Raw genomic sequence first — 25960 nt, forward strand, 5'->3', positions numbered from 1 at the left:
TACATCAGCACCCTCCCCTTTGGTGGAGTAGTTGCTGCTGTTTCTGCTAACGTTGTTTATTTATTTAATTAATTAAAAGAAAGGGAAGAAAAAATATTCCTCAAGGTGACTTATGGAGGCAGTCCAGAATTCCATCCTCCTGGCTGTTTGCCACCACAGGAGATGTAAAAACACAATTAATTGGTTTGCTTAGCATTCTCAGTAGCTCACTATTTTCTGGAAAAAAAACAGTTGTTTTAAAAATAATGACAACTTGATTGTGCTCCGATGGTGGAGGCTTAACCCTCTCCATCAAAAACAGAAACCCAACAATATTGGCTGCTTTCCTAGGGGACACTCTGTACATGGCCTGTGGAAATAATAATAGGTTTTTGGCAACAAAGTTTGCAATTCTAATTTGGAACCTGGCTTTCTTGGACCCCAGCTGCATGATTATTGCTCTCACAAGAGATTTTCATGTGCAGCATGTGTGTGCGTGTTGATAGAGGGAGCCTCCCCCCCCCCCGAGAAGTTTGAAAAATTTTCTGTTCTGCCCTCTGACTTAAGCTTGTTCATTCTTCATTGCCATTCTTGGGCATCTTGCTCACCCACAAAAATCAAAGAGTGTGCCTAATATTTTGGAAATCTAATCCCTTGCAGTCCTTTGCTGATTTAAACCTGGGTAGAGAGGTAGTAGATCAGGCAATTCCTCAAAAAGGTAATGTGTAAGAATGGTATGATAGCATCTTCTCGTGAGCCACCTGGAAACTGTCAGTTTTTAGAGCAAATCTCTGTATTTTTACTCCCTGCCTCCAGGCATAGTCAGGAATGCTTATATGCTATCATGGTATTCTTTCTGATTAAGTCATTGACTGAATAACACTAGATAGATGCAGCGTATTTTTGCTATTGTGATATTATTATTATTAGATTATAGGTTCAGTGTAATGGATCACTGAATTAGGCTTGAGTTGGGTGCATTTCTTTAAAAATCTACAACGCCAACTCAGAGTGACTGCTCTTACCCAAGGCTTTGTTGAGGGTATTTGTGGGAAATCCACTGGGCTCTGTTTGGCTGAATTCTTTGAAGGCAAAAGTCAAGAATTTCATAACATGAGCATGGCATCAAAGGATCCTCGAGGCTTTGTTTTTGCACACAAGCCCTCCACCTTGCAAGCCTTCCAATTGTTTGCTTTGAGTAGGTACAGCAGCTATTGTCTCTTGTCTGCTGAATTTCTGCCTAAATAATGAAGCTTCCTTGGCAGCTGGGTTGCTTCCAGATGTTAGCAGTATCCCTTACACTGCAGCGGTTCTCAGCCTGTGGATCCCCAGATGTTGTTGGACTACAACTCCCATCATCCCTGAGCCCTGGCCTTGCTAGCTAGGGATGATGGGAGTTGCAGTCCAACAACATCTGGGGACCCACAGGTTGAGAAAGGCTGCTTACAGTATTGCTGTTCGGCTTCAAGCAGCATGGTAACTGCTCCCAGAGCTCTGGAATCCAAATGACATTGTATGAGAGCCCCCTTTTCCCGGGCACAATTTTCTTTTTTGGACTGAGGTTCCTGTTATGAACCATGCTCAGCTTCAAGGGGGATTCTGGTATCTGTGAATATTCGTTGAGTCCAAAGCAAGCAGTGAGATATGTCTGCCTAATGGATTTATTAATCGGATACACAGGCTGCATTCATCCCACATCTTTAAAGCATCATGATACTGCTTTGAATACACATGACATGGCTTCCCCCAAAGGATTCTGGGAGCTGTAGTTTGTTAAGTGTTAAGTTTGTTAATCCCGATTCCACAGAGCTACAGTTCCCAGAGTTCCTGTGAAGAGGGATTGTTTGGAAACTGTAGTTCTGGGCGGGGAATAAGGGTCTGCTAAACCACCCTCAGCTCCCTAAAACAACAGCATGCATTTGTTGACCAAGAAAATGATGAGGGACTGAACTAGATGGATTGTTTCTGACCATTGGCCTGTGTGTTTGGGGCTATGCGCACTGCCCCTGTTGTAAGCCTAGAGGCCTAGTTATAAAGGCTAGGTCTAAAGACAGGCCTCAAGTATTGCTATTACTCTTAGTAATAAATTTATTGCCTGCCTTTCACCAGCAGGTCCCGGGCTGGGTTACAACAAATTAAAGTCCAGTATTCAAAAAGTTAAAACAGATTACAGGCACAGGAATAGGCTGGGTTCTCAAAACACACATGTCATATGTCAAAGAACCAGGGTAAAGAGGTGTGTTTTCAGTATTCGCCAAAATGTGTATGGTGAAGATGCCAGATCCAGAATCAAGAGAATTAGGTGCATGTGAGGGGCCCAGATCAAGGCTGTGGGTATCACTTGGCAATATTTTGTTAAGACCCTAGCTGCCTGGCAGGCCCACCACTAATGCCTGCCCTGCAGCCCCTCCTAAACTTTTTTTTAAAAAAAAAATCAATGACAGGAGACTAGGTCTAGCTGCCATTATAATTCCCCACAGCAACACTTCATTATGGCATCTTCCTAATGGGAGTTTCTCTGAACCACTTTTGTATCTGCGGAGTGAAGATACAGTTTCGTTGCCCATGAAAATATACACACTTGTGACATCTTGAGTGTAAACGTTTATTTAGTGTCTGTTTTGAACGCTGCACTTAAAACGTTTTTTGGATTAGTCATCAGCCTTTGTGGAAGTGGATGACCTGGTTAGCTTTGGAGAATATGAAGGAGCTGTCTTGTAGTGAGATGTGGGAATCTGGGGTATATCGAAAGCCGTTGATCTGCCCAGCTCAGAAAAACTGGCAGTAGCATACCCTCCAGCATTTCTCCAATGAAAATAGGGACGCCCTATTCAATAATAATAATAATAATAATAATAATAATAATAATACTCCACCCATCTGACTTGATTGCCCCAGTCACTTTGAGCAGTTTCATAATAAAACATTAAATATTTTTTTACAACTACCCTGTACAGGGCTGCTTTCAGATGTCTTCTAAAGGTTGTATAGTTACTTATCTCCTTGGCTCAGGGGTCGCACAAGCTTGCCAGGATTTTGGGCAGCTGCCTTTCCCAGCCTTACCTAGAGATGTTGGGGCTCAAACCTGAGATTTTCCACCCTCTCTTGCCCTCCCTGAGCCAAACCATTGGTCTATGTGGTCCAATACAGTTCACTCTGAAGCTGCGAAAGTGCATGATGATGCTTTTGGCTTGTTCTGTAAAAAAAAAAAAAATGCAGGCAGAGATTTCCCCCCTTAGCTCTCCTGTTTATAGGAGATCCTGTAGGAGGTTATAATACAAAACTCATTGAATAGAATCCGTCTGTGCAGCTGCTAGTGAAAGATTTTGGGGATCAATAGAAGAATAACCTGTTCTGCAGTTGCTCCCCATTTGTGGAACTGTGGCTTAGCTGTGTTGTGTCTGGACCTGGCAGATGATGAAAGCTGTAAGTGGGGGAACTGTGGCCCTCCGTAGATTATTTGACTCTCAAACTCCTATTAGCCCTAAATAGCAAGGCCAGCAGTCAAGGGTGATGGGAATTGTAGTCCGACAGTGTTTGTAGAGCCACAGGTTCCCCATCCTTGCATTAGTTAGGTGGCCCCTGTCCTCCTTGCTATCTGGCCACCCTAGAGAGAGAAGGAGAAGGTTGGTACAAAACAACAGGCCCTGTTTTTCCTGGTTGGAGTTAACAGTGGGTCTTTTGTCTGCCTTTTGTGGCCCTTAGCCCTGTGCATTGTCATAATTCGAATGCCTCTTGTTGACTTGTCATACAGCCAGCCTGTCTCATTTTCCTGTGTCAAATTGCCACAGAGAGAAATAGAGAGGTAATGATGGTGCACTTCGCAAATTGACCTGTTTATTCAACGGGAGGTCTGCTCTCTGGGCCCTTTCCATTAGACTGAGGAGCAATTTCTCATTGGCACTGTATCCCAGAAAGCCTCTTCATCTATTTATGTATTAGCGAGTCAATGACATGATGGAAGAGCAACAAAAACAACAACAACCCCAGCCTGGCAGAAGAAGAAAGCAAAACGAAAAACAAATTTAGCTACATTAATGGACAAAGTAGGACAAATTGCTTGAGATGTGAGATCTTTCATAACAAAAATGTCAGTAAAGCAAAGCCTGAGAGATGAAAAAGAAAACTTGTTTTGTTAGCTAGCTGCTGGGGAAAATCCATTAAAAAAAGAAAAGAAAGGCAATTGATTATTTATATATTATATCTGTGAGCCACCTCATAAAATAAATTCTCTAGGTGTTGTACTATATATATATTAATTATATTATATATATATATGTGTGTGTGTGTGTATAGTATAAAACCACATTACAGTGGTACCTCTGGTTACGTACATAATTCGTTCCGGAGGTCCGTTCTTAACCTGAAACTGTTCTTAACCTGAAGCAAAACTTTAGCTAATGGGGCCTCCCGCTGCCGCTGCACCGCCGGAGCACGATCTCTGTTCTCATCCTGAAGCAAAGTTCTTAACCCGAGGTACTATTTCTGGGTTAGCAGAGTCTGTACCCTGAAGCGTATGTAACCTGAAGTGTATGTAACCCGAGATACCACTGTATAATGAAGCCACAATAAGATTAACATGCTACCAACATAAAACTCCAAATACAAAACCATCAAATTGAAAATATTATTTGCAGCCCAGAACTAAAACAGTCATAAAATACAAGCTTTAAAACCACCTTAAAAGGCCATGGAGAACTTAAAAGTCTCAATCTGGTGCCCAAAAGGCAGCAGTTTGGGTACCAGGGGGCTTCTCTAAGAAAAGCATCCCATAGCCAGGAGGTCCCACTTCTCTGCTTCCTCCCAAGATGTACCAGGAGGTCCACTCTAGGAAGATTCTAGCACAGTATTGTCTACACTGACTGGCAGCAGCTCTCCTATATGTGTTCTACTCATAAGTAAGTTCAATAGGATTTACCTCCCTCATAAGTGTGTTTAGAATTGCAGCCGTTAAAAAATGGTTGATTTACTTTAGAAAAAAAAGTAAAGAAAGGAAAGTCACATGCTTCATCAGGTAGCAGCGGATTAGAAAAGACTCATAATTTTAAAAAATGCAAATATTTATAAAAAATGGCAGGTGGGAAGCATCAAATTGGAAGATGCATTTACTTTTAAGATAGAATTTCTCCTTTAAGGGGTTTGCTACTCACCTGCAGAGCCTTCAAGTACGTTCTGAGGCAACGCACATTTAAGTGAAATCACGTATATTGGGAACACCATTGAAAAAAACCTTCAAAGACCTCAATAACACCCTCCAAACTTCCTCGCTCAAACTCCAACTCTCTATAAGCCTCACAGGTTGGTGCAAGGGCTCCTGGGATTGCACTTGCAAAGGCTCGTGAAATTGCTAGATGCTGTTTCTGTGCCATTTTCGCTGTTTTCAAGTTCTTTCAAGCCCCTTCTCATGCCATTTCCGGGTTTGCGGCGACATGTCCGTGTGCAGTTGCACATGCCCAGAATGTGTGTAAATGAGGAGTTGCCTGTATTTGATACACGCTTCTAAGAACCTGAATTCCCACTTGAATTTGAAGTATTTCTCTCATTCTAAACCCAGTTCCTACTATATTAACATTCCCTGCTTGGAATCGCCCACCCTGTCCCTTTCAGAGCGTTGATAAGAACAGTGTATGCATGGGCAATTTGTTGGTTGTTTGGGTGCAATGATGTGGCAATGACATTGCTTAGATGCTTCAAGGGGTATCCTGCATCACAAAGGAATGCTGTGTGAGTAACAGAAAAAAATGGGTTCAGAAGCTGACATGACTCTACTGGGGGCAGGGATCTGAAGTTATGAGAACCTGTGGGGTGGGGGAAGGTATATGTGTGTGTGAGAGATTTTGTTTTAATGTGGGAATGTGGGAATGAAGCGGTTCAGCAGCCCAGCAAATAAGTTGACACGTTGCTGATCCACAAACATGTTTATTTAATGCAGGCGGAGAGTCAAGTGATCATAGGAACACAGAAAGTCACTTTATAATGATACAGACCCCTGGTCCCTCTAGCCCTCAGCCAGTGTTCAAAACTCCCATTTCACTAGGGCAAGCAGTTTCTGAACTCTGGGCGCAATACTGCGCCAAAGATTTCAGATTAAAACTGCAGAGTGGAAGGAAGGTGGACCTTTTTTGCAGCTACTCTTTGAAGACTGCAGAGGATACCCTCTTCAGAATATTGGGGGCTGGGGGGTGGGCAGGGGAAGGACTAGAGTAGACCTTGTGAAAAACGAACATAATATTTTATCCGCAGTTCATTCATTTTCAGCTTTGTATTCTTGTTATTAAAAAAGTGCACCTAGACATTCCGTTGTTGCACCCATAACCTAGGTTGAAGGTGCCATTTAGCTCCTAGCTTTCATATCTCAATTTCTAACACGTCTCTCAGCATTATTTTGATGGGCAGTGGCTCACCAGGAATTTAGACAGGTCTCTCAATCATACCTAGAGGAGCCTGGGAATGAATGCAGGCCTTCTGGGTACAAGATATGCTACCCTTCTTCAAGTGTGGGGAACACTTAAACCTCACATTAAGGATTTCTTGCCCTGGGAAAGTTAGTGCATATGGGAAAGAATGGCAGTAGCCTTGGGGAAGCAGGCAGTCTCCCTGCTTTGTTGCTAGCATCCTATGTGTGGTTTTTTTCAAGTGTGTGTGTGTGTGTGTGTGTGTGTGTGTGTGATGTGTAATGTGATTTCCCCCCTTCTGAAGTGTCACAGCAATCCCAGAAAGGAGGAAGCAGCACCATGTTGTTTTGAAAGGGAGGAAGAAAGAGATATAGTGGTGCCTTGGTTCTCAAACACCTTGGTACTCAAACAACTTGGAACCCAAACACTGCAAACCCGGAAGTAAGTGTTCTAGTTTGCGAACATTTCTCGGAAGCCAAACATGCTCCGTTTTGAGTGTTACGTTTCTGATTTGAGTGCAACACTTCCGATTTGAGTGTTACGCTGAGATCTGTCTCTTTTTGTTATTTTGTGTTTTTGTTTTTGTGGCTCTTTTGTTTTTGTGACTGTGTGGAACCCAATTCAGCTACTGATTGGTTGATTGCTTTTATTTTATGGATCAGTGGTCTCATTAGATAGTAAAATTCATGTTAACTTGCTGTTTTAGGGGTTGTTTTTAAAAGTCTGGAACAACCATTTTGCATTACTCTCTATGGGAAAGTGCGCCTTGGTTTTGGAACGCTTTGGTTTTGGAACAGACTTCTAGAACGGTTTAAGCTTGAGAACCAAGGTGCCACTGTACTTGCTCAGAACCCCCTGTTACAACGGAGATGGGGCGAAGAACCTCTGACCCAGGGGACAAATGTGCTACTCCGAAGTGTTTCTATCTGGGACTCTCACTAAATCATCCACCCTCAATGGCCCTGCTCCAGGGTCACCCCTGGTTGTTGTTGTTTTGCTTTTCCCTGACTGCAATGATAGAATTGTAGAGTTGGGAATGACCCCAAGGATCATTTCGTCCAAACCCCTGCAATGCAGGAATGTGCATCTGTCCCATGCAGGGATCGAACCTGCAACCTTGGCGTTACCAGCACCGCATCCTAACCAACTGAGTTATCCAATTTTTGCATGGCTGGAATGTTACCTACTATAAAGGGGTCATTCCACATCAAATCAATGCAAAAAACAAGGGGTTCACCACCCACTGTCTTGGATTTTGATGAAACCTGGTGTACACCCTTCCCTTATGGTTGAAAGAAACCCCCTTAATTTTTTCCCCTCTGTCTCGAACGGTTTTAATTTTATAGCACTTCATAGTTTCATGAACTCTGCGTTTCTGTCCCTTTTGAGATCCTCAGCCTTGTGTACATTTTATTTCCACCCCCCTCCATAACCAATGAACAGATCTCTTTGAAATTTTACACAGAGCTCAATAACATTTTGAGGATTTCAGGGGGAAAACACACCAGCACTCAAAAAATGAAAAACTTACAGGTGATACTGAAGCTATGGTTCTGGAGAAAGAGAAGGTCTCCCACCCCTGTGATAAGAGGCTGGGTCAGTTTTGCCTCTTGTGTGTTTGCTCTCCTTGAGGCAGTTGCTAGTCACCCCAGGGAATCATATGTTGAGGCGGCTAGTTATTTGTCCAGAGACCACATTCGATTGGTGCCATGTTTAGAAACTGTGGCTGTGTGCTGAGGACGGACAAAAGTCAGCACTTTTTCAATTGCGCCCAAATTAAGTTGTGGAACCGGCTTGCAAGGGATGGAACGATGGTGTTAAAAAGGGATTATTCGGCTTTTTAATTCATGGAGGATGTTCATGGATCGGTCTGTCAAGGGTTGTTAATCATGACATTTGAATGGAACTTCCTCATACAGAGGCAGCTTATCTTTCAGTTCTGGGTGCTGGGCATAAACAGTAGAGGTGCCGTATTTTTGTGAGTGTCTGGGGACAATTGGGCAGCTGCTTTGGAGACTAGAATGCAGGTGGAAGTGAACCCTTGTCTGATTTCGCAAGGCAGTTCTTACGTTCTTAATACTAGGGATCATGACCTGTATTCAAGCAGGTTCAACTAGTTCAAGCAGGTAAACTAGTTTAATGTGACATCCAAACAGGAATGACGTGAGATTGATAGTTTGTTCCCCTGACATGCCAGGATTGCTACCCAGACTTAAATCAAGATTTGTTACTGGAGTCTGGATTCTGACTTTCTGGATTTGGATGCCACGCTTAGTGATGTGAAGGCCTAGGAAAAAACCTCACTTCAATTTTTCTTGGGTTTTTCTCCCTATGAGGGAATGACTGTCAAACCACTCTGGGAATTGGAGCTCTGAGAGGGTCTCTTAACAGCTCCCAGCACCCTTGACAAACCACAGTTGCCAGGATTCCTTGGGTGAAGCCTTGGCTGTTGAAAGTTGCATGATACTGCTTTAAATATGTGGTGCCGATGGGGCCAGAGTTGAACTCTTAAAAGCTCATCTTGCCAACTTTCTGATGGTGTAGGAAATCCTGTACTATCCTGGAGAAGTAGCAACTCAGCCTTAGGTTAAATCCTCTATTGTGGGAGAGTCCACCAGCTTCCAGCGCAGTCTTTCCTACTGTTGAACAGCTGTTGCTGTTGAGAAGGTCTTCCTAATATTAGATCAAAATCCTCCCTATTGTAGTTTGAACTCATTTGTTTGGGTCCCACAGAAAGCAAATCTGCTGAATCTGTGAGAGCCCTTCAAATGCCATATTTGTTTGAACTGTAAAAGGGCAAAAATGAAAATCTTTTAGTGTTTATTCCGGAATGTAAAGTTGGTTGCAAACTGGGTGGCACAACACAGCTCTCACGTTTGCAGACTTGACTCCGGAACGGTTATTCATGATTTTATGGTTGTAATCTCAGGAGCACAGTATAAACCTTTATTGATTTTAGCCAGGCTCACTCCAGGCTTCAGCTGCTGAAAGGAATAAAACGACTGTCAAAGGCGCTTGTGTCTGCATCCATGCGTTTCTGCTCATATAGATTACATCTCTGTTTTCATTTTTCTTACAAACAGCATCAACAAAAGATTGAGAGCATATTGGAGTTTGGGTGGAATTTCATTTGCTACGGCAAAGTTGGAGACACCCTGGTCTATGGCTGAGTCAAATGTTTCTTTTGTCAAGGTGGAGTAGTTGGGATCTTTCTCTAGTGCAACGGGCAGGCGTCTCTGTAAACCCCCCCCCCTTGTACTCCATTAGCTGCAGCCAACATGGCCGGTGGTCAGGGTGATGGGAGTTGTTGTGCAACAACATCTGCAGGGCATAGCTTCTTGCTGTGGAGTAGCAACAGTGCCTTGCCCATGGGCATCCTTGGAGGCATCTGACTGGCCATTGTGGGGGAACAGGATGCTGAACTAGGTGGACCTCTGGTCTTCGGTATTAAGTCTGTGACGGCCCATTTTGTTCATGTCATCAGTTGATGTTGGAGTGATAAAGTACTATATACACTTCTTAGAGTGTAAGCCCATTGAAGACAGTGTGACTTACATTGGAGTAACCCAAATGCTGTGGTCTAAATCACTGAGCCTCTTGGGCTTGCCGATCGGAAGGTCGGCGGTTTGAATCCACAAGACCGTGTGAGCTCCCGTTGCTCTGTCCCAGCTCCTGCCAACCTAGCAGTTCAAAAGCACGCCAGTGCAAGTAGATAAATAGGTACTACTGCGGTGGGAAGGTAAACAGTGTTTCCATGCGCTCTTGTTTTCTTCACGGTGTTCCATTGCGCCAGAAGTTTAGTCCTGCTGGCCACATGACCCGGAAAGCTGTCTGTGGACAAACGCCGGCTCCCTCAGCCTGAAAGCCAGATGAGCGCCACAACCCCATAGTCGCCTTTGACTGGACTTAACCATCCAGGGGTCCTTTACATTTTACCTTTATTACACCACAAGTCTATGTTAATATTTCCCAAGTGCTATCTTAAAGAGTACACCCATTGACATAAATGGGACTTTAAGTAATACTGAATTTGAATCCAATCCTGCCCTGTTCTTTGTTTACTATCCAACCTGAATAAGAGTTTCCCTCTCTCCAAATCCCTTAATTCAGATGTTCATAAACCACAAATAACGAATAAAGCAAAATACAGATAACAAACAAAGCAGGTGTTAGCAGTGGTACCTTCCAATTTTAGATATGTGCAGCATGGAGTCTACAGTTTTTAACCCAGCAAAGTCTTCTCATAAAGAACTGTGGGTTGATGGTGCTGCTGTTGGAACATCCTGCCTTATTAGCATAAGATGTAAAGCAAAACCAGTCCAGTCCAAAGCCTCCATCTCATAAAATATCTGGGCGATGTACCACAATATGTATGCATTTAAACATAAAGCACCATTAAAAACAGCACAAGATCGTCATTAAGATGGCTGGCTAGTTAGCAAAAACGTTCTTCCAAGAGATTCTTGGAAAGTGAGGATTCCTGCCGCATCTCTGCAGGAAAAGGATTTGACAGCATGGAGTTAGTGACGCTAGATGCCTGTCTTCCGGTGGAGGTTGGCTGGACCTCCTGTATCATGGGGGACAACTAGTAGGACTCAATCTGCAAATCTTGGGGATTGAGCTAGGATTTTAGGATTGGGATATTGTATGTAGGAAACATTTAGAACCTATGGATGATACACATTTTGACCTTCCATTTGTTCCATTTTAAAATACGGAGGTTGTTAAAATACAATGAGATTCAAGAATCAGGTTGTTCATGTGGATTTTTGTTTTTTTTAACAGATTGTTTTAAAGTTTATTTTTAAAACCGTAAGTAAGAAAGGTTCATATGCTGAGCTAGGATCTTATGTGAGAAAAATCAATGCATCTTTCTTTGGAGAATGATTGAGTATGCTGAGGCTAAGAAAGTAGCCACAAGTCCGGAGGAGAGAAAAAACCCCATGTTATAGTGGATCATTAAAGGCTATTTAAGATCAAAACCACTTTCTAGTCCCATTTACTTCAAAGGAGACTGCAGAACTGTAATTTAAAAACCACTGGGCTAGATTCCCAACTGAACATTAGTCGCTGGATCAGGCCCAAAGGCCCATCTTGCTCTGAGTTCTGGGGTTTGGGGAGAAAGTAAGAGTGAAGGCCAAGTGAGGATTGCGTCATGTATTACTTTTGAAACTCAAAAATTTAATTCTGCATATGAAACACATGCAGATGATATAATTAACAGTGTGTGGATAACTATTAATTAGGGCTATGAGTGTTAATCACTAGACAAGTTCATGGACACTCTAGTTAGTTAACTGATAGGACCCAATTGTAATTGGTGGGGCTGAAGATAAGGGCATTTGATTCTTTTTGAGGCTGGCTTGATACGGATTGTAAGCTCATTGGGGCAGTGCCTGGGTTTTTGGTTTCGTTTTGGCTGTTCTTCTCCACTGTGCCATGCCTATTGAAGTTACTATGTAGTAATACCACAGCTGGAATACTGCTGTGGACTGTATAGTTCTGGGCACCACAATTTAAGAAGGAGAGTGGCAAGCAGGAACGTGTGCAGAGGAGGGCGACCAAGATGATCAAGAGTCTGGAAACCAAACAGTTGAGGGAATTGGGGATGTTTAGCCTGAAGAAGAGAGGATGGAGAGGATATGAGATAGCTATCTTCAAATATCTTAAGGGCTCTCACATGGAAGAGGGAGCAAGCTTGTTTTCACCTGCTCTAGAGAATAGGACCTGAACCAGTGGATTCAAGTTAAAAGACAGGAGATTGTGGCTAAACATCAGGAAGAACTTTCTCCTAGTAAGAGCTGTTTGACCGTGGAACGGACTCCCTCGGAAGGTGGTAGACTCTCCTTCTGTGGATGTTTTTAAAGCAGAGGTTGGATAGACATCTGTCATGTACGATTTAGTTGAGATTCTTGCATTGCAAGGAGTTGGACTAGATGATCTACAATTTTATGATTCTGTGAAATGTTAAAAATGACCCTCTGAGAAGGAGTTTATTATTAAGCTGTGTGTTTAAGTCATGTTTCCTTTAGCATCTCAAAAAAGGCATTTATTTATGTTGACTTAGTTTAAAACCAGTAACCCTTTTTATAAATCTAACTGTTGTTTTAAGTTGCTCCTGAAAGACGTTGTAAATTCAAATCCACATGGTGCTAGCTTTTGAAGTGTTTTAACTTTTATTGTTTTGCTATTGCTTGCAACCACCACCACCAATTCAAGGGTTTTTTTTTGCTCCTCTCCTGGTCAAGTACACAGCAAACCACAGGTGTGATGGCACATATTTTCCCCCCTTCCATCTTTCAAATCCTACGCTGGAGTCCAGTTCAGAGTCCAGCTCCCTCAGCCCCAGTTAGCAATGATAAGAGACACTGTCCAAAAGATCTGTATTTTTTAATATAAAAAATGTGTTCATCAAGTTTTGTACAGTCTAAATCTTACAACAATAACAACAAAACAAATACAGGTCTCTTGCTACAGAAATGAGTTAAAGAAACAAAGATGTATAGTAATAATAATAATAATAATAATAATAATAATAATAATAATAAATTATTATTATTATTATTATTATTATTATTATTATTATTATTATTATTATTTATACCCCGCCCATCTGGCTGGGTCCCCCCAGCCAGTCTGGGCAGCTTCCAGCAAAACACTAAAGAGGGCTGCCTTTAGATGTCTTCTAAAAGTTTGGTAGTTATTTTTCTCTTTGACAACTGGTGGGAGGGCATTCTACAGGGTGGGGTATCACATTCGTTTATTGAATCTCTCCAGAAATCTACCTGTATGGCTACAGGTGAGGAATTTATAAATGTGAGAAATGGAGACCATGCATTTGTAAACACATCAGGTTTATGGGAGCTACATGAGGTCAGTGCCACCACGCTGCTTTTTTTAAATAAAAAAATGTTTAAATGCAGATGAGCAGTCAACTAAAAAGCAAACATTCAATTAGGCAAAGTCTTAAAATAATAAGACTTGCTCAGAAAAGGCGTATAAGTCATGGCTTACTAAGGACTTGGAGGGGCAGTTAATTTTGCCTGCATGTTGACAACAAAACCACAACTTGTTTTGAAACGAGAACGATAACACAATGATGCATTCCACCCCAGAAGAGTCACGTGGTTTGTTTTAAAGGTACTGCAGGCACCTGGCTTGTGTCTATTCATCTTACTGTACACCTGAGGCATGAAATGATTTCATGACCGCAGGCTCTGGTTGGGTGTGATTCCTCGAGAAAGTAAAAGGAAAGGGGTTGGTTTGTTTACCGAGCTGTTGGGTGTGAGCTCTGCTGTTAACATAAGTCAGACGCCAAACAGGGCATGACCTAATACAAAGGCCTTGTGAAATCTGCATGCGGATGGGTTAAAAGTAAGAAGGGCTGGAGGTGCAAAGTTTTAGGACAGCGAAAAGGCGCAGAAACAGGGAGATCATTACATGCTCTCTTAACCAGCAGAGTGTAATTGATTTTGTTTTCCTTTTTGCTCTTCATTTTCTTGACGGCCACCCACTTGGCAATTTTTAATGCATGTTACCCATTCTCCTTAAATGTGTTTGCAGAAGCTCTGAAAGAAAAATAGGCCGTGGGAATGTAGTGTAGCTGCAGCCGACTCTCCTATCTGTTCATCATGAATAAAAATAAGGCAAGCAAATGTCCATCCACCTACTCAGAGGGGCAGGACAGGAAGACGTGGGTTTTTGTCTACCGGGAGATGGATGGAGGCTAAACACTGGAAGGAACTTGGTGGTTGTAAGAGCAGTTCAACAATGAAAGATGCTGCATTAGGAGGTGTGGTCCAAGTCTACCTCTCTTTTAAAAGAGCTGCATTGGTTGTTCCAGGCCCAGTTCAAGGCCCAGTTCAAGATGCTCACATTAGTGTTTAAAGCCCCAAGTGACTTAGACCCCAAATATTGGAAATAACACCTTCTTCCCTACAGACCCTCTTGGGTGTTAAAATCAGCAGAGGGGACTCTTGGTATTTCCACTGCCCTCAGAAATTTGCGTGTTGGCGGCCCAGAAGAGGCCATTCTCTGGCATCCTCTCAGTTATGAAATTCCCTCAGTACAGAGGTGGGTCTGGCACCTTCAAAGTACAGTTTTCGGCGAGTGTTGTTTATCTTGGCCTCTGATAACTGAATTGTATATTTTTAGGACCCACCCTACTTTTCTGACCTGTTCCTTTTAATCTGTTTTCAGTGCTGAGTTTTACATTGTTCTTACCTGCCCTGGGGCCTGAGGGTGGGCAATAAATTAAATGACTAATAGCGGCAATACCCTTTGGGCATCACAGTTGCCCTGCTTAAACTGAAACCTGAACTTCAAATGTCATGAAATGAGGTGGTAGAACCCTGAGGTATTCAAACTGAATACATTTTTAAAAAAATGCTACTTCACATTATAAAAAAAAAAACAAAAACAAAAAGCAAAACCACCCTTCAAGAAGCCAGCTAGGGAGAGATTTTCAATTTTAGTCTCAAATATCAACTGGTGTTCCAAATAATATGATTCTGAAGTACCACAGCACATTCTGCTACCTGGTTCCCATCAAATTCTGCTGCCCATAGAAATCCAGCTTGAACATAATACCCTAGAGCATTTTGCATGCTGGCCTACAGCTGTGGTTCGCAGGTAAAGATCAGTAGTCATGGGTCTTTCAGGGAAGCTTATCTCCCCTGTTGAGTCAGAGGTCATAGCTCTGTGGTAGATAAACTGTTTTTCATTCCATGAGTCTCAATCCCCAGCCTCTCCAAACTGGGGAAGACCTGCTGGCTGAAATTTTGGAGAGCTCCTGCCTGTTAGTGTAGAGTAGACAGTAGTGAGATGGGCCTAAGGGTCTTACTCGGTGTAAGGCACTGTCCTAGCCTATGTGTGTTACTAATGGGTGGATTTATATTTCAGAAGTGTGGGATCTGCCCCCTTTTCTGCATTAGTCCCAGCATTCCTGGGACAGACTTAGGTGCAGTCTGAAACCTGCTTAAGGTAAAGGGACCCCTAACCATTAGGTCCAGTCGTGGCTGACACTGGGGCTGCAGCGCTCATCTTGCTTTATTGGCCGAGGGAGCCGGCATACAGCTTCCGGGTCATGTGGCCAGCATGACTAAGCCACTTCTGGCGAAGTAGAGGAGCGCACGGAAATGCCGTTTACCTTCCCGCTGGAGCGGTACCTACTTATCTACTTGCACTTTGACGTGTTCTCGAGCTGCTAGGTTGGCAGGAGGGACTGAACAATGGGAGCTCATCCCATTGTGGTGATTCGAACCACTGACCTTCTGATCGGCAAGCCCTAGGATCTGTGGTTTAGACCGCAGCGCCACCCGCGTCCCTTAGCAGCACCTAATAGAAATAGATTTGTCTTCCCACCCTATTCCCATCTTAATGTAAGACTGTGACTCTGTGGCTTCAGCACCCAGCCTGTCTTTTCCTCCCCTTCCATTCAGCTTTGTTCAACACGTGGCACCCCACCATCCTTGACCCAGCATGGCTTCTTTTGTCTTTTGGCTCGAGTTATTGTGTCTCTTTTCATAGAATTGTAGAGCTGTATGGGACCCTTTTAATGTTGCTTTTCATGCAGAAAACTCCCAATTCTGCTGTCTCCAGATGGCGAAAAGTTCAGGTACCTGGTTTGGGGAAAGACTATGGAGAACTGCTGTCAGCCAGAGAATAAACTAAACCTAAACTGACTGTATCAGGAAGCAATTCTGCCCTCTGCAATTCTAATTACGTGCAAGTAATTTGTTGAGAGCTGGCAGGGTATAGCGGTTAGCTTGTTAGATTAGGACCTGGGAGACTAGGGCTCAAGCCCTCACTTGGCCATGAAACTCACTGAGTGACCTTTGGCCCGGTCACTGCCTCTCAGCCTAACCTACCTCACAGGGTTGTTGTTGAGATTAAATTAGGAGAGAGGGGAAGTGATGTATGCCATGTTGAGTTCCTTGGAGAAAAAGGTGGGGGAATGAATGAACAGAAAGATAATAAGAACAGCCCTCCTGGGTCAGACCAACGGTCCCATCTAGTCTTAGCAGCCTGTTCTCACAGTCACCATAGGTAACTTTGCCTTACGCTGAGTCACAACACTGGTCTATCTTCCTCAGTATCGACTACACTGGCCGGCAGAGGCTCTTAAGAACATTAGCAGATCCCACAGGATCAGGTTGATTATTATTATTTTTTGTTTGAATGCTGGTTTTAATGTCCGTCTGTGTTTATTTGTTTAAAATAATGGCAGGCCGCACTGAGGTGCCGTGGCAAAAACAGCAACCATATAAGTAAATTATGCAGCTAGTAGCTTCATGGTTGAGCAGGGATTTGAACACAAGCTTATTCCAGCCCTAATCTTTCTCTCTAACCACATACCAGCTTTCTCAATTGTTCAATAGTCCATCCAGATTCACACCCTTTGATCCTTTTAAATTATGCTTCAGTGCAACTGTGCTTTAATCCATACTATTTTTAGCTGCGTTTTAATGATTTTTAGAAGGCTTTTTTTTTGCTGTTGATGCTGTTTTATGTGGATATTTGTATCAGCCTTATTCGTATTGCATTATTCTGTTTCATAATAGATTGTTCTTCCTTTTTTTTGGTGAATTGCCCAGAGGATATGTGTGGTTAATGGCCAGCATATAAAATGACAATAGTAATTTTTTTTGTTCTCTCCATTGACTCCTGCTTCACTTCTCAATAATTTTTTTAATTTTTTTTTGCTGCATCATGCATGCTTTTTATTCTGGCTGCTTTAGTGCTCCAGATATAAATGATCCCGTTATCATGTTATAAACATATTGCATGATGAGTCAGCCTTCCACCCACTTGAGGGTGATCAGGTGTTGAAAGTGTTCAACATGATGAATCAGCTCCCCCAAATCACAAGATACGTTTGAGAAATCACAAGGGTTTGGTTTCCCCCACAAGATATGTACATTCAGGCTCCTTGTTAGTTTCTCATTTTACTTACAAACTGCTACCAAGTTGTCTCAACTTTCCCTATGGAACTTCTGTGCATCAAGATAATCGGATTTGAGCCCCCAGCCAGTCTCAGCCAGTTGCATTCCCTGAGCATCGTCATGTTGAAATTCCCCGTTTTGCTGCAAATGGCATTTTTGCAAACCACAACATTGATAATAAGAGCTCTTAATGCACCTGGCATCTTGCTAATTTCACTCCCATCTCTTTCCCCGCATTTTAGCTTTCGGTTGCCTGGCCAGTCTCCTCAACTGCTTCATTGTCTTCCGATAAGCAAAATGCCAAGTTTTCTATCTTTGCTTTTTCTCATGGCCCTTGAACCATGTGGTTGGATTATTTAAGGAACAGGACATGTCTGGATGCAGTCCCAGAGTCTGCAGTTGTTTCAGATGCCACTCTGAAAGGTTAAGGCTCTCTGTAAAAGATTGGTTCTGCAACAGAGAGGCTGAAAAGGAAAACCCAACGAGTTTCTTCTTGTTCTCAAATTATTTGAGGGTTTTTTTTAAATAAAAAAAAAGTCAGAAGAGTTTATAGAGGCAGCATTGTTACTGTGCAGAGGGGGAGCTGCAATCATCAAATTTATGCTAGGTGCTGTGCAATGATAATTAAACATCACAAGGCACTGCCTTCCAGGCTTTCATTCTGAAAATCTGCCAGAATTAAAGTCCACCTTCTTATATATTTCTCACATTTATATCCTATTTTTTCTTCTTCCAAAGATCTGAAGGCCATGTAAATAGTTCTTCATCCTCCCAAGGATTCTCTGAGGTGGATTAGGCTGAGAGATCGTAGGGGGACTGTGGTACTCCAATGAGCTTTATGAGGATTTGAAACCAGGTCTCAACTGTTCATGCTATAACTATTATACCATACTGGCTTTCTAGTGTGTGCCCACCTCCTGTTCGACAACTGAGGTCCTGTCTTCTCCACTCCACCCACGACCGTACACAGTTTTGCCCCCCCTCCGAAAAAGTGCTTTTCAGGGCTGTGATCTTGCACAGTGCCCCAAAATGCGTATTTTTTGTGCTGTGCCTGAAAAAGTACTTGTGGGGGGAACTGCAGTGCGAGATCACAGCAACCAAAATGGCCGCTGTGCTCTTGTGATAAGAAAAATGGGAAGATGGAGCCCTGGATTTGAGCTTCAGGGTGTTTGAGGGCATAGGATGCTTGCGTAAGCAGCAGTTTTCTTCAGCAGCTGGTGGAATGCCAACGCTGATAGAGATGCTGTTGTTTCAGCAGAGAGGGCATTACACAACACTGGGGCCACTGGTGAGAAAGCCCTGCTTCTGTGTTAACTACAAGCAGATAATAATAAGGCTGTGGCAAAACCACCTGGGTTGCATTAGCCAATCATATTGCACCTTAGCAGGCAGTGTAGAGCAGGGGTAGGCAACCTAAGGCCCGGGGGCCGGATGCAGCCCAATTGCCTTCTCAATCCGGCCCGCGGACAGTCCAGGAATCAACGTGTTTTTACATGAGTAGAATGTGTCCTTTTATTTAAAATGCATCTCTGGGTAATTTGTGGGGCCTGCCTGGTGTTTTTACATGAGTAGAATGTGTGCTTTTATTCAAATTGCATCTCTGGGTTATTTGTGGGGCATATAGTCCGGCCCACCACCCGGTCTGAGGGACGGTGGACCGTCCCACGGCTGGAAAAGGTTGCTGACCCCTGGAATAGAGGGAAGACTGTTTTTCAGATACCCTACTCCAGAGTTACTTAAGGCTTTGTATGCAAGTAGCAGAATCTTAAAACTGGGATTGATGGCTAAGAGGCAGCCAGTGTTGATTCCAAATTGATTGCAAATATCCTCTTCCGTGCTTAACTGAATTGTGCTAAAAGTATCTGCTGTCCTCCAGTCCTTCATTGTATTCTTCTGAGCCTAGAAGGCTTAACAATTTGCTCAATATTGGAGGCTGAAATGTGGAACAACCTGGATGGTTCTACAGAACCAATTTTATTAAGCACAGCCTGTCAAAGACCAGCATTGCAGTATCAAACACTGAGGTGTGCCTGGATTTCAGTTGAGTGATATGGACCAGTGGAAAGATGCATGGCTACTGAGAATTTTATCTGTTTGAACTGGGTTCGATAAGCTTTGGCTGGGATCCAAATTGCCCTCTATGATTGCTGAATATACTTCTGTGCATCTTGGAACTAATGAACACCACTCATGAGGGTGGGAGGACAAATGTGGGTGCGATCTCATTCATGGGAGTGGAGAAAGTCGTCATCTTGTGAGGATCAAATATATAGCCCACTTTCAAAGGCTATATTGCAAGGAAACACACCAGTGGATTTTGGTGATTGTGTTTCATGCATCATAAAAATGTTGTTAGGTTTCAAACCTCAGAGCCCATTTAATTGTATATAAAAAGTCCTGGATGTGTAGAGAGAGTGAGTTGGCCACAAATATTGAAGCTCCTGAAACAAGAAGGGCGGCCCCACTCATTTCTAAAAGGGTGTTGCTGCCTCTGAAATCTGCCTCAAGTGACCCCGGATGTGTGTTGATAAGAGTTTGTTTGTTCAACACTCTCTTTGATAACTGTACATTGGATAAATGCACACTTCCGCACTGCTATTAACTGTTTGCTTTGGAGAGGGCCCATAACTCAGAGGTAGAACCACATGCTGTGCATGTAGAAGGTCCATAGTTTAATCCCCAACCCCTCCAGTTAAAAAAAATAAATCTCATTGGCTGGAAAAGCAGGAACTTTCAAATGCATACATACCATATCCTTAACAAACTACACTGCCCAGAATTCTTGTGGAGGGGGGGATGTGCTTTAAAGGTATAGTGTCCCATCTTCATACATTTATGCACTTCCTCAGTTCCAGGAGTAGCATTGTGGGGTTAAGTTGTCTTTTGGATGAGAGGAAACCCTCAGGACTTAAAAGCGGCCTTGGGGACAGATGTAGGGCAGATGAAAGGAAGTATTTCTTTGCGGAACACATAGTTAAACTATGGAATTTGCCCCCAGTGGTCACTACTTTGCATGACTTTAAAAGTGGGTAAGTCATGAAAGCATGCCAGTGAAAGTAGATAAATAGGTACCTCTGCAGCAGGAAGTTAAACAGCGTTTCCTTGCGCTCTGGTTTCCATCATGGTGCCCTGTTGTGCCAGAAGCAGTTTAGTCCTGCTAGCCACATGACCTGGAAAGTTGTCTGTGAACAAACGCTGGCTCCCTCTGCCTGAAAGTGAGATGAGCGCCACACCCCATAGTCGCCTTTGACTGGACTTAACTGTCCAGGGGTCCTTTACCCTTTTTACCTTTACCAATGGCCATTAGTCATTATGGTTACCAAACACAATGGTTTGTGTATTATTTCCCCAGGGTACCAGTCGCTGGGGGACAACAGTAGGAGAGTGCTGCTGCAGTCATGTTCTGCTTCACGGGCTTCTCACGGGCATCTGGTTAGCCTCTGTGAGAACAGAATGTCAGGCTAGATGTAGATGAGCCTTCCCTATAAGAAAGACAGTCTTACCCATCTGCTCTACATTAAAGAGACAAGAAAAAAATGCACACTTGTGTTTAATGCAGTATTTCTGACTTGCCCTTCCAAAAGGAAGACCAGAGTGTTTTGTGCCACTCACAGAACAATAAAAAACATGAATCTCATGTAAAACAGCGTAACAGGCTGTAATCGTGCCACTAAGTTCCATAAAACCCAGCTTTTATGGAGAGTTTTATGCAAATACCTGTCTAAACAAGTACATTTTTAAACAAGTAAATTTGCAGGCTGGCATCTCTTGGGAGGGATTGCCACGAACACCCTGTTCTTCTGTGAAGTTTACCGTAGGCTGCTGATGGAAGCAGGAACAAGGCTGAATCTGTAGGCTTTCATGAACTCTGTGTGCTTTCATATGGAAGCTGGCATTTCCTACGTTGCATAAGAGCCTTGCAAATAAGCCTGCAAAAGTTAGTTGCCCATAGAAAATGTTTACTAGCCAGCCTGTCTTAGCATATCTGTGGCACATCAGTGACCTAGTAGTCCAAAACATTTCCTTCATAGGTTTTTAAGCAGAGGTTGAATGGTCATCTGTTACTTTAGCTGATGCTTTAGCTGGGATTCCTGAATTGCAGGGCATTAGTTGTTGCCTTAAACCTAAATTTATTTTGACATAAATAAATGGGGTATTCTCAGGAGTGTAAAGTATTCTGATCAGTTGACTAGTATCAATGATCACAAGTGTGTGTATGCGTGGGAGAGTAAATTGTGCAGGCAAAAGGCCATACAATAACAGCCAAGCTTTTTCGCACATTTCCGTTCAGAGGGCCTTTTCGGTAGTGGCGCCCACCCTGTAGAATGGCCTCCCATCAGATGTCAAGGAAATAAACAACTATCTGACTTTTAGAAGACATCTGAAGGCAACCCTGTTTAGGGAAGTTTTTAATGTTTGATGTTTGACTGTGTTTTTAATATTTTGTTGGGAACCGCCCAGGGTGGCTGGGGAAGCCCAGCCAGATGGGTGGGGTCTAAATAATAAATTATTCTTATTCGTATGATTATGACTGTGTGGAGAGGGAGAAGAAGTTGTGCTTCCTGGCCTCACCTTCTTTGTCCGTATATTCGGGGAAGTGTTGCATGTTCATAGGCTCACTCCATTATTTTCTCTTTTTCCCCCGGGGGTGGGGTGGCGGCTGTGAGAGCACATGAGAGTACTGACAGAGCCAGAAGGTTTAGATGCACCCTATCCACTATGCAGTTGCATAGCGGTGCACAGAATATCCCCAAACAGCTACAATCTCATATCCCGTTCCCAACCTCCATGCAAAAACATGGGCAGGGGATAGAATGTTCTCTCTGTTGTGTATTTCTCTGTGATGACATCTTTTTAATGGGGTGGAGGAGTCAGGGTTACTGGACAATAGCTGCAAGGTGAAAAAGAAAGTCTTTGGGCCTTTTAAATAATGAGGTATTTGGGAATGTTGTGGATAGCAGGAGAGGATATATTGATTAAATATTATTCTTCCTCACTCACGCCTAGTGAGCTTGTAGCAGAGTACATTCCCCTGTATATTGCAGGAAACTAATTGGTAGATTCATTTGAATCTCTTGAGTTAAGGCATCCAGTCTAGCTTGTCCAGATTGGATTTGTTCCTGGTCAATTCCCCTTTAATTCCCTCTTAAAAAGAATAAAGACACAACAGTCTTCTCTTGAAAGTAATGAGAAGTTTACTTACATTCAGTTCACAGTAGGTTCCCTGAAGGCAGGCTTTAGCTTGTAGCTACAGAAGAAAGTGTGGGTTAATCCCACGTGGGGATTGAGCCCATGTGCTGCTGGCTGAGAGCCAGCAGACAGCAAAAGTATCAGGAGAGGAAGATGGCTGTGTGACCAGCCCTTTTATGGGGTCTCGCAGGCTCACACCCATCTGCCTGGTCACATAGGGGGGGAGGACCAGACCAACTGTCACAGGAAGTTCTCCTGGCTGGAGTAACATCTCCCTGTGTGTCCACTTTTTGACTGCTTTCTGTGAAGCTATATCCTACAAGATAAAGGAAAATGTTTAGAGTAGGGGTCGGCAAACTATGTTCTGTGAGCCAGATATGGCCTTGGGGGGTCGTTAAACCGGCCCTTGGCAGCCGCTTGGTCAGTCCCCCCATGGAGCTAAACCAACGCGGTGCACCGGTTTAGCTCTGTGCAGGGACTGACATCTGGGACGCAGCCACAGCTTCCTATTGGCTGCAGGAAGCTCCTGCAGCCAATAGGAAGCCACAGACACTGCCTTCTCCCCCGCCATGGCTCTGAAAGCCAGCAGGGAAAGATCGGCAGGCGTGTGCATGCTCACGCGTGCAGGTGATCCGGCCTGCTGGCGGAAAAGTTTGCCGACCCCTGGTTTAGAGCATCTTCTTCACAATTAGCCATTAGGAAGAAGCAAACCTATTCCCACCTTCCAGTGCTTTGTCCCATGAGTGCAAAGCTGCTGGGGTAATTGACAACAGCAACAACAACAATTTTTTATTTATACCCCGCCCTTCCCGGTTCAAAAACCGGACTCAGGGTGGCTAACAACAAATTTAAAACACGTATAACATTTAATTATAAAAGCAGCATAAAATACAGTATAAAAACATGAATAACAATAAAATTCAAAAATCAATTAGATAATCCCCAGGGCTAGCTGGCTGAATTGGTCCTACTTGGGCCAGCGAGGAGGCCAGGGGAGAATTAGCTGTGGGATCTCAGAGTGGATCTTCATAAAAGGGGAGCAGGAGGGAAGAGAAGGGAAATAAAAGATCAAGCTGAATGAAAGGCCAGGCGGAATAGCTCTGTCTTACAGGCCCGATGGAAGGAGGTTAAATCCTGAAGGGCCCTAGTCTCATGGGACAAGGAAAGCAAAGGAGTGATGCTCTGCTACGGTGAGCCAGTGCATAGGTTCCTGGAGAGCCCTTTGCAAATGCTTTGCTGCTCGCTGGTCTGCTAGGACTAAGGTTTGGCATTGCATGCTGTAAGAATCCAGGCTTGTGGTTCAGGTCTCTCCAGACTAACCGCAAGCTGAAAAACAGGAAATAGATAGGCACGGAAGACCTGGGGAGGATCAAAGCAGCTGCAAGCACATTTCTGGGAGCGGGCACATTTGCGCTAAGCCAAGGCTTGTCTTAGTGTGACATATGGCCCAGGCCTTTTCTTCCGTTGCTAGTGGAATGCTTGCTCCAGAGAGGCCTGCCTGGTGCCTTCCTTATAAACCTTTATTTTTATTTTTGTTTTTTGTTTTTTAATAAACCTTTAGATGGCAGGTGAAAAGGTTCCTCTTCAACAAGGCCTTTGGCTGATTAATATCCTATTTTATTCAAAATGTGGTTGTGAGAAAGAGGGTTATTGTTTTGTTTTTATTCTGCATTTTGTGTTTTTATATTGTGTTTTTATGCCGTGTACCTCCCTGAGATCTGTGGGTGAAGGATGGTATGCAAATTTAATAAATAATAGTAAAAATGATTGCTATTAATAATAAGTGCTTCTTTCCATTGTAGCACGTTTTCAGTGGTAGCATCCCAGCTAGCCGGTTAAGATATGACTGTTTCAGAGGGTACTTGAGCCCGCACAAAATTGCTTGCCCTGTGGTCTTGTTTATGTTTTCATGTTTTCATGTTTTCATGTTGTCGTTTTTGACTTTTATGTTTTGATTTTTATTGTTTTTAATGTAACTTGGCATACTACAGGTGAGTATGAATCCTTCTCGTAGCAAATATCCAACCATTCTAGAAAGAAAAAAAAGATGATTCTGATTGGAGCTTGAGAGTTTATTCATTATGGAAATAATCTCTGGCCTCCAGGCCTGAATTGCATCCTGAAGTTTTGTGGTTAGAGCAGTTAATTTTGCTTCCCTTAGTTTGGAATTTGACTCCCAAGTACTTTGCAAATAATCTGTTTCTTGCCTGTAGACATAAAATAGGTTTCCTGATACTTCTTGGAAAGGTATGTGTTAGATTTTTTTTTTTAAATGTAATGGAGTTTATTGCTGCTAAGCCACTTCCCGAATGGTAGAGCTGGAAGGGAGAGGTATAAACGATGTATATAAAACAAATAATTTCAAGGATGATTTCCTAGGAAAGTGGTTCTTGTTTCTGGCATAGAATGACTCTTTTAAAGTGGATGTGGGTAAAAGACTTAATGAAGGCTTAATCTAATGTTGGTTAATGTATTGCTCCTTTGTAATTGGAAAAATGTATATTCAAATGAAGTAGGTTTTTTTAAATAAATAAATAATAACCAAATAAATAATAACAAACAGGGCTGACTGTTTCGTTGTCTCGTTTTTAGGATATGATGATCCGTCAGAGACAAACTTGATACTGCATAGCATTCACTCTGTCAAACACGGGCAAGAAAATCGTCCCAGACCTATTCGCAGGAAAAGAAGTGTTGGTAAGGAATGGGAAAACCAAACCTATATTTTTTATTTTTAAAAAAAATGCCACGAGGTTGGAATGGAAGGACTGGTCCTGAAAAATTAGTCTTTTTTTAAGGGCAGAAAGAAAAATGACCTTATAAACCAGGCATAGGCAAACTCTACCCTCCAGATGTTTTGAGGCTACAGTTCCCATCATCCCTGACCACTGGTTCTGTTAGCTAGGGATGATGGGAGTTGTAGTCCCAAAACATCTGGAGGGCCGAGTTTGCCTATGCCTGTTATAAACCCAAGGAGGACACTCCCCCATACACTTTTTAATTATTATTTTCTGCTCTTTTGCACAAGTCAGTCAACTTCTAGTGGGGTAGCTCATCCAGAAAATTATTTCTTTTGCTGCAGGATGCTCATGTGGAAATGTGAGTTAGGAAATGCAGTACAGTGTCTGTGCCTTTCAGTCGTTTTCAGATTAGGTGCCGGCCACAGACTGGTGCAACCCTGAGATCACGTTGGGAAGAGTTAATTAAATAATGGAAAGCCTAAGGGCTAAGCTGATGCCGAACGCAGCCTTCAACTTAACAAAATGTATCATACACAGCCTTTAACTTAACAAAATGTATCATACAAACTGCGGAGCTGGGAGGACGTCGCTGCAATTTATTTTAAAATATTACATCAATCTTCACCCTAATAAACAGTGCTGTTAATAGTAATGTTCTGGCAGAAGCAAGGGTGTTAGTATTAAATGGGTACTAATTGACCTTAAACAGCGG

At 43.0% G+C, this 25960-nt stretch overlaps 1 protein-coding gene across 2 annotated transcripts in view; it reads left to right on the plus strand.

Annotated features, from left to right (window-relative positions):
• Positions 1-25960, plus strand: part of PDGFA (platelet derived growth factor subunit A) — a 62010-nt gene that overhangs the window by 13421 nt on the left and 22629 nt on the right. For both annotated transcript variants that reach the window (XM_053364169.1, XM_053364171.1), the window contains exon 3: positions 25100-25204. In XM_053364169.1, coding sequence (XP_053220144.1) covers positions 25100-25204 — 105 coding nt within the window. The remainder of the gene's footprint in view (positions 1-25099; positions 25205-25960) is intronic.

The sequence above is a fragment of the Podarcis raffonei genome, chromosome 14 (assembly GCF_027172205.1).
Source record: "Podarcis raffonei isolate rPodRaf1 chromosome 14, rPodRaf1.pri, whole genome shotgun sequence".
NCBI lineage: Eukaryota > Metazoa > Chordata > Lepidosauria > Squamata > Lacertidae > Podarcis > Podarcis raffonei.